The 9,822-nt window shown below is 37.8% G+C and overlaps 1 protein-coding gene across 1 annotated transcript; it reads right to left on the reverse strand.

The window, feature by feature from the left end:
• Positions 1-1,445: 1,445 nt before the first annotated feature.
• Positions 1,446-9,822, reverse strand: ACTR6 (actin related protein 6). The gene is made up of 11 exons (XM_041474378.1): positions 9,562-9,822; positions 9,016-9,133; positions 7,747-7,815; positions 6,278-6,401; positions 5,350-5,485; positions 5,189-5,245; positions 4,435-4,533; positions 4,191-4,269; positions 3,326-3,497; positions 2,620-2,758; positions 1,446-1,862 (listed from the first exon to the last, which is right to left on the reverse strand). The coding sequence occupies exons 1-11, from the start codon at positions 9,627-9,629 to the stop codon at positions 1,733-1,735; spliced, it is 1,191 nt and encodes a 396-aa protein (XP_041330312.1). The 5' UTR covers positions 9,630-9,822; the 3' UTR covers positions 1,446-1,732.

The following is a 9,822-nucleotide window of genomic DNA, read 5'->3' on the forward strand; positions in this document are numbered from 1 at the left end:
CAGTTAAATTCCAAAGTTAGAAAAATTTTATTGGACTATAGAAAGTTCTGTCATGTATTTTTAATAGTGTCTGACACAGAATCATGTGGTAGGGAAACTTGGGACCTGCCACTCATTTCTGTTTATGATTTCTAGCATAGAGCTATCAAATTAATTGCCAGTATGAATTGCCAGTTTGAGGTAGAGAATATTCAGAGTGAAGAGTTTAGTTGAGGTACTTTTCAGTAGTCTTATCAAAGTACAAGTGCTGCCACCTTCAAAGGAGGCCTGCTTCTATTCACAGAGCATTCATGTTTGCTCCTACAAAAAGTTAATTAGTGCTTTCATGTGTATGTTTCTTTAAGTCCCAGCTAAAGTATGCTGACAGTTTCATGAAGCACTTAAGTTAAAAAACTAGAGCTTGGACACAAGGGCTTCTCCATGTGGCTGTCGAAGTGACAGTGTACCAGACTTACTCATGTCCTCCACGAAGTCATACAATCTGCGTCCAACAAGTTGTAGGTGCTGGTCTCATGCCTTCATACCCTAGCTGCCTCCTGTGTGGCTCATGTAGCTGCTCAGAGCAGGAGGAAGGTACCCCTTTCATTCCTTTCAGCAGGTTAGACTAGAGGAAAGCAACCTTGAACTTTTTCCAAAGTAAAAAAAGTCACACTCAAGAAGAAAGATCATCTCCCATTCTGTGAAGCACTGGCTGTTCTTCCATGCTACTCTTATGCAAGGTAGCCAGGTAAGTGCACTGTGTAGGAATATCTACTGGCTTTATGTTAGGACAGATGAGAGAGGGAATATGAAACACAACAGGATACTCCAGTGTCCCTTATCCACCCTGTCTGTCTTGGCAAGCAAGCAGGCCAGGTGGGGCACCCCCATCTCACTTGGCCCTGCCAGCCTTCTGGCTCTTCCCTCTCCTGCATGCCATGCTGCACAACTGATGGCAAAGGAACACAGCTTTTGATGCCAGAAATAACAAGTTCTGGGATGTTTGTGTTTATCTAGGATGCATGGAGAGGACACAGATGGGTCATTGCCCAGGACACAGCTGCAAGCTTTGCTCACCTTTGTGGCACCTTATCAAAAAGATGGGAGTGGTAGGAAGCTTATTTGCTCAGGCATTGTTTAAAACAAAAACCAAACAAAAAACTCCACAACCTACTAAATTAAAAACCCTTTAGAAAAAGGAATTGTTCAAACTACTCTTTTCTCAAAGCCTAAGCATATTGTCAATAGTGGTCACATTTCAAGTATATTTCCCTCATAGCTAAAATAACTCACTAAAATAACCAAAAATAAAACTCGTGTTTCTTTTCAGGAGAGGCAACATCAAAGGGTCCTTTTGAGACATGTTTAATGCTCTTTTAGTGGAATATGTATAGAGTTAGAATACTCATTTGGAAAAAAAAAAACAAAATACCATTTCTTCTCACTATATATTAGCATCACACCAGTACAAGCACTTGCTATTTTTATTGCCTCATGCACTGAGGTGTTCTGCAATAAAAATACAGTGAAGCTATCAGAAAAGATACAAACATAATGAAATTACAATGAACATATTATTTCATAGTATTACATGTGTAAAAGTTTATTTCTAAACACTTAAAATTATTTTTTCTCAACCCAATTCAATACAGGAAAGCTAAAACACAATCCTAGCTGATGGAAAAGAGGTTGTATTTCAAAGAATTCCATTCTAAGTAAATCAATGGAATAACAACATATCCAACTATGCTACCTATATATCAAATTTTTCTTCACAGATATTGTGTCCATGTTCTTCATAGTCTTCTCTAGTTACTATCATGTCTTCAAAATCATCATTTTCAGAAATGAGCTTCCCACCTTCCCAAGAATAAGTGATTGGGCTGGAAAATGAACAAAGTTATTGTTACTCCTCTATAGATTCATTTAAAATAGAAATAAGCAGTGATGATTTCCAAGACTTTTCTTTAGCTGCACCTATTCAAACTACATTTTTGATTGCTACATCAAACCATCCAGCTCCAGAGAAGTTATGAGACAAAGTTTGAAACTGTAGCAGGGCTAGCTGACTTGGTTTTTAGAAAAGGCCCTATTTGAAGGCAGGTGTGAAGAGGGAACAACATGGATATTCCTTTGTATTTACTTTGCACAGATATTAATTCTGTAATAGTATTTAAAAATACTCCTTAACAGTACTTTTTAAAAGTAAGACTTTTCTGGCATATTCAAAATGTACTTGTTTTGTCTCCACTCCTTCTGCAGAGATGTTACCCCTTCCTAATCCCTGAAGTGGTACATTAATAATGACATGGCAGCATTCAGATGCTGAAAATTCTAAGTAAAAGACTTAAGTTCTAGTCTTACATACTTACAATACAGTCTTATTTATCTGTTTACAGTTAAATGACTGACCCTAAAAACACTTCCTTAACTTTATTGGGTAAAGTACATAGCAAACAGGTGATCTCTACTTTATTTGGTTTGTCTGAAAATACACTGATTTAAAACATCTTTCTTGCACTATTTTTGTTCACTTAACTTTTACTCAATCTACTTTCTTAATCACCAAAAGAAACCCTACTTTGTTGTTTATTCTGCTAGAAAGATAAAGTCCCTTCTATTTAGTATTTTAGGACTTACTTTTCAGGAAGAACAACGGAAACATCATAGTCAGTTGGAGTGAGACATCTGACTTCAGAATAAACCCGATCTCTGAAGCCTGGAAAAAGGGTGTTTCCCCCAGTCAGAACTATGTTCTTGAAGAAATGAGGCTGCATTTCTGTAAAATAATTAAGTAAATCTGTAGTTAAGAGATGGAACATATATCTAAAGATTAAAGGTGGTAATTTTTCCAATTATGTTATGAATTTAACAGAAGAAATATGCATACAAAAAATTTATGATAATCTAATCACTGTATCAGTTAAATAGAAATATGAGAAGGTGATCAATCACCCTATGTTCTCCCTGATTTCAGAATTTGGCTTTGATAACTACTGCTTTCTTGTATTTATTAAATTTCACTTTCGCCAACACAATTCCCCTTTCAAGAGGGATTTTAAGTGACACTTTTATATTAAGAGTACATTAATAGCCTAAATGCTGCCATACTTACATGGCATCATAAAACCTATGAAAATCTTCTTTGTAATAATAATTACCTGTACCTAATTTATGAAATTAAAGCCTTAGTATTACTTCTGACAAACAGGAGTCAGAAAGGTTTTACTCTTTGGTGCTTAAATTACTGACTTCTGGTCACTTTCACACCAAATGAAAACAAGCCATTACACCATCCCTCCTTCTCCCACCCCCCTGTCCTTTTCAAAATACTTTCAGGATATACCTTCAGGTAAATTCTGAATAGAATAAACAATGGCTTCAGGAATTCCCATCTCTTGAATACCAATATCCGAAGGATGGAAAAGTATTTCTGGAACTGCAAATCTTTCATTTGTAAGACGAAGTATTTGTTCACCAGTCTTGTATTTTCCACTTAACACCATCTCTTCCCTTGGCTAAATTAAAGACATGAATAGTACCCACTGCTTAAGAAGAGAAATCACATCCTAGAATATTCAGACATCTATTTCATGTCCTGCAGGGGTAGGCAGTGTGTGCTGCCATTGTCATATTATCTATCAGCAAATCTTTTAAGAATAATGCATACCTCTGGTATTAAATCTGAAGTGACTTTGCTCTTATCAACTGCAGTTTTGCCCAAAGCAAAATAAAACTGCATGAGAGTGGCCTTAAAGTACAGGACTGCTTTCAAAACTATGGCTGGCTCAGTAAATGAGATAAAACTGTTAAACTGTTCTTCTCTGGTATTTCAGGCTCTTCTATAACATGACTTTGAACTTTCAACCTTATTTGGGTGTTTAAATGTAATTCAGAGAAACTTACAAAAAATCATCAAAGCAGAAATAACATTTCATAACTTAATGTTAAAAATCTTAATAATTATATGGATAAGTTATATGACAGAGCACAAACAGAGAAAGCTACAACTGTTAAATAATAGAACATAAAATGCTATGCTGGAAAAACAGTATTTTGTTGTCATCCCAACTTACTGAGGAAAAACTTTACCAATTTATGCATAGCAAGGAAGATGTTACAGTACAGCGTTAGAAAAAAGGGAGTATTTTTAACCTCTCCACTAGACTTGTGCAGGGAACAGTCAAAAAAACCTTCAGAACTATTATTACCTTACAAAATCCTTTTTTGATTGTGCTGAAGTCTGGCAAAACATAATCTACCATTACAGTATTTTCCTCTCCTTTCAATCTGAAAAAGAATGTAAAATTCAACAGAATAAAGAACAAGTTCTAAATTCCAACTATTTTATACTAAGAAGACTTCTTTAACTTAACTGGAAAGTTTTATGATTAAGAGTATAGTTTTGTTTGTTACAAACAGATTATTCTACATTTAGTACCATCACACACATACTTGGCAATGTCCATGTCTTTGTAAAAGTCTTGAGAAACATAACACACATCTTCTTTCACTTGATTAATTACATGTGTTTCATCCATAACATGTAGTTGCCTGTGAACAACAAAAACCAAAACCACAGAAGTTTGAGAATAATTAAGTGCTCCCTTTCCTGTCCAGTTTTCCTCTGGAACTAAGCAACCATTGTTTTTCAGCCGCAGGATGCTACTGTCTCAATATCTAAACTTGTATTCAATTTACAAAAGCATTCCTGGCCTACTGGAGCTTAATATTGTCCTGTTTCACAGTTCACTAAATACATCAACTTGCATTTTCCCACTGTCTTGCTAACAAGCACAGCTGTAATCCTGCCAGTAGCTCTTTGGAAAAGACCTGTACCTAGATAAAGTTCCAAGCTGAAGGATCCCAATGAAAGGTTGATCTTACTGCATTTTATTTGTGGTATTGCCACAATCAGTCAACAAACTGCCTGATGACCTACTGAGACACAATATGTTAAGACTTGTATAATTGTGAACACACAGGTACCCCAACAACTTCAAAAGCACTGGCACTTTGAAAAATAACAGCCTAATTCTTCAATCTTAATTCATCTTGATCTTAAGCTCAAGATGGTAGTTAACAGACAAAAAATTCCCTTCTCCTTTAAACAACAATTAATCTAAAATTCACAGAACCAGTAAGAACACCCCATAAACTTCTGGTTCATTTCATACCAAGTTTCAGAGTGAAAATTAGCATGCTTTACCTGTAAGAGATGATCTCCTTTAGATGGTTGGTTAAGAGTTTCCCTCCAACATTAATCCTACAGGAAAAGAGTAACATGAGGAATTCTGTCATTATTAACTTCTTCATTATTAACTTAGGCACAGCAAACAGTTCTTTTAGAACATATATAGTGCAGTATACCTGATGATTGCCTCTTTTTTCTTTTTACTTCTGCAATAAGGTACAATGTGGGTAAAAGAGTATCCGCTATCCACGATGATACAACACAGCTCAGATGGATTATCCCGGAAATATCTGTGTGCACTAAGAGCTCCAGCTGAAATACACAAAATTTAATTCCATTTTTATATGAACATTTATAATTTACAATGATATGAAGGTGTACTTGATTCATATTTTAAATGCCTTTGACAGACTTTCAAGACCTCAATACATAATAATACAGCCATTGCATTTATTCATTTTGGCAGTGGATAAAATTAAGTGTTACATATGGCCCTATTTAATTTTTTTCAGGAATTCCAGTTCATGTTCCCATTTCCTCTAAAGTATAATCACACTGATCATGTTACAAACTTATCAAACTCATCTAAAGGAGTATCCCATATCCAGTTACCTGTCAGAAGGGTGGTATGGTTGTTTACCCATTCCCTGTGAGACACAATACATTTCGTAATTGCAATGCTGCATTTTATTTGCTAACAAATAACAAAACCAAACAAAAAACTAATCCTACCCCTTTAAAAAAGGAAAATTATCAAAGACTTCATGCAAAGTCTTGCTAGAATTCTTTAAATGCTATCCCGTTCCAAAATCCATCTGTTACTTCTGTCATCCTTACTCTCCTCAAATTTCCTGTAATTTTATACAATGACACTCTTTAGGAAGTAGTACAAGAGTACAGCTGGAATTTGTAAAAGAAAGAATTTTTCAAATGTTTAATCCAGTTTTACTCAAGAGCCAAGAAGCAACTGAAGTAATATTTTTTACTATATATATATATATGTGTGTGTGTGTGTGTGTATGTGCGTGTGTGCTTGTTTATTCATTTATTTAAAGAGTTACGCTTCAAAATACATAAATGCAAACTGGAAGGAGATATACTCACCATTTACTCTAAGAACTGCTTGAAATTGATATTCTTCAAATAGAATTTCATTCATAGATTCTTGTATTGAAGTGAAGTTAAAATAAGGTTCGGTAATAATAATATTGGTATCTACAAAATCCACCTATAAAAAAACACATTAAGATTGTCATTACACAAAATGTAAAAATTAATAATCCCTTACCATCTTTTGCAGCCATGGAAAATCATGTAAATCTGAAGACATGATTACCACTTGCCATATCTGTTTATAGAAGCTAGACTTAGAATGTTTTAGTTTTTTTAAAGGCTTCAGGATCAGTGATACAAGTTTATCTAATTAATGGGTAAAAAACATAATAGAAGGGAAGCCTTTCCTATATATCCCGATTCTGTTCCCATCCTTACAAACTAATCCAACATTTTAAAGAGACACCACAAAGGAACACTACAATTTTAATGTAAAATACTTTACACTAATCCTGTCAGCTACAGAAAATTAAGTCTCCTTGACAGCTCAGCACTTGCACCACATATTACCTGTCTAATAACCAAAGCCCTGTACAGTGAAAAATCAATAATAAAACTCCAAGTGACCTCTGCTGAGGCCAGCAAAAGATCCTGGACTTCCCACATTTACCAGTATCTCAAATACTCCTTTAGAGAAGACTTAATAGGGTTACTTCAACCATAACTGGATATGGCCCTAAAAACATTACCAGATATATCTCTCTGTAGTCTTCACTTGTGAAGAAGAATTAAAAACAAATTCTCAAAACCATGATTACATTGAATACAGTTCCAAAACTAAAATGAAATTTATGTATCAAAAGCCAGCATTTTACATTTTAAATATAAAAATGTACAGATATGTACATTTTTATATTTAAAAATATAAATTAATTTGCAGGATTACCTTCATTCTCAGTACACAGGTGTTAGAAAAAACAGAGAACGTAACATTTTTAAAAGAAAAAAACTAAAATAAAATCTTAATATACTTCCTGTGCTAAATCCAGTTTGCGTGATATGAAAAAAATAAAGTATCAGATATTTCATATTTTATACATTTAAGTTATTCAGGGGTAGAAAATGGCTAGCCAAAGGGTAATTACTAAGTGTGTATGTATTTTGGCTTACTGACCCAGCTCATCCCTCCCTTTTACATTAACTATTTCTTGATAGCTTAACTACATTATATCTGTCTGTGATTATTTTTAATTAACTTGACCTCTTAATGATATTGATATGAATTTCTTATGTGACCTGCACTCACAACAGTACATACCTACAAGACTAAAAAAATTTAATATTTTTCAAAATTCTACACCAGAACTCAAAAACATTTGCAAAAACTTAAATCCTTGTGATTTCTAATTGAAGGCAATTTCAAAAAGAACAGTAAGATCACCTGTTCTACTTAATATTTGTTAATTCCATTAGTCAGTATTTAATCTCCACAAAATATGTAATTAAGAAAAGGCTCTTACTTGGTACATTTCTTTTCCAAAGAGATAATCCCAAACCTGTCTCTGAACATCCCAGTTCACCAAGTAACCCTGTAGGAATTTAGAAACAAATTTACACTATTTAGAAAAAAATAAAATCATACTTCAAAAAAAAAAATCAACAATTGAGGCTGGTAATATAAAAATTTGAGAGTTAAAATGTCTAAATTTACATTTTTACTCTAAAGAGTAAATGATACCTAGGATTAACAAATTGTTATCAACAATCTGGACAAGGGAATCAACAAGGTGTAGTTCAACAGAAAGCACTCAGTTGGGTAGGACTTGATCTGCTGGAGGGTAGAAAAGCTCTGTAAAGATTTCTGGATGGGCAGGATTGATGGACTGAGGACAATCTTATTATGTTCAGCAAGGCCAAGGGCAGGGTCCTGCACTTGGGTCACAACAACCCCATGCAGCACTGCTGGCCTGGGGCAGAGTGGCTGGGACATTGCCCAGCGGAAAAGGACCTGGGAATGCGGGTTGGCAGCCATTGAGCATGAGCCAGCCGTGCCCAGGTGGCCAAGAAGGCCAAGAGTATCCTGGCCTGGATCAGCAATAGTGTGGCCAGCAGGACCTGGGCAGGGATTGCCCTCCTGCGCCTGGCACTGCTGAGGCCATCCCTTGAATCCTACTTTCAGTTTTGGCTCCCTCCCAACAAGAAAGACATTGAAGGACTGAAGCAAGTCCAGAGAAGGGCACCAAAGCTGGTGAGGGGTTCAGAGAACAAATCCTGTGAGGAGGGAGCTGAGGGAGGCTGTCTAGCCTGGAGAAATGGAGGCTTCAGGGGGATCTTATCGCTCTCTGCAGCGACCTGAAATGAGGTTGTAGTGAGGCGGTGGTTGGTCTCTTCTCCCAGGGAATAAGTGACAGGACCAGAGGGAATGGCCTTAAGTTGCACCAGAGAGTTTTAGATTAGAAACATTTTCTCACCAACAGGGCTGTCAACTACTGGCACAGGCTGCCCAGGGAACTGGGTGAGTCACCATCCCTGGAGGCATTTAGAAGATGTGCAGATGTGGCACTTAGGGACATGGCTACGTGATGGGCTGGACAGTGCAGGTTAACTTTTGGACTTGATCTTAAAAGGTCTTTTTCAACCTAAACAATTCTATTACTGTTAAACTTCACACTGCTGACTGATTCTTATATGATACTACATATAACCCCGTGGTTGGGATGTACTCTACGAAAGCTATTCCTTAGAACAATTTACATTTGGCTTTATTAAACTGGAGATATGTTACTTACTTTCTGAAAGGGAAGAATATAAAAAAGACCAGAGGGATCCTTAATTTCATCCAGTTGATTTGCCGTAAAAGTTTTCAAGCGTGCAGTCTTTGACCTGAACTGACAGTTGGGAATAACGCTGGAAAAGATTGGGAAGTTTCCTATTAAACATGGTATGAGACACATTCACTTTCTTTACGCCACTTTCCTTAACAATGTACTTTCAATAATATTTTTGCTGATGTATTTTGGCTTTAGTCCATTAACTGGAGCCAGTCATGACGGAAATCTTTAATTTCTGACAACTCCAGTGCAAACGAGACACCTGCTGGAAAACCAAATTCCACCCCCACCTCTGCCGCACACTGCGCTGAGCTGCAACCGCCACCCCCTGCCACCGGAAGTGTGACACGGAGGGGCACGGTGTCCCGCGGCGAGCGCAGGCGTGCTGCGCGCCCGCGCGCCGGTGAGCGGCCGAAGGGCGCGGGGCCGGCGGAGAGCGGCGGTGGCGAAGCCGTGAGGGGACGCCCAACGCCCTCCCCGCCCCGTCCCGGCCCGACCCCTCACCTGACGTTGGCGTGGCTGTAGCCGATCTTGGCGTTGTAGGCGCCGTTATCCAGCACCAGCGTCGCCATGCTCCCCACGGCGCCACGGCCGCCGCCGTCCCAGTATTGATCCGCCACCGCCGTGGATCTCTACGGTGACCATAGAGCGGAGGAGCAGCGCGCGCGTGGCCGCGGGACGCGGGAGTGCCGGCAGCGCTCCGCCTCTGCCGCGGGGCGCGCGCCGTGCCGGTGACGCTCGCGGAGCTGCGGGAGCCATTGGCCG

This window comes from Pyrgilauda ruficollis, unplaced genomic scaffold (genome assembly GCF_017590135.1).
Source record: "Pyrgilauda ruficollis isolate IOZ18807 unplaced genomic scaffold, ASM1759013v1 scaffold32, whole genome shotgun sequence".
NCBI lineage: Eukaryota > Metazoa > Chordata > Aves > Passeriformes > Passeridae > Pyrgilauda > Pyrgilauda ruficollis.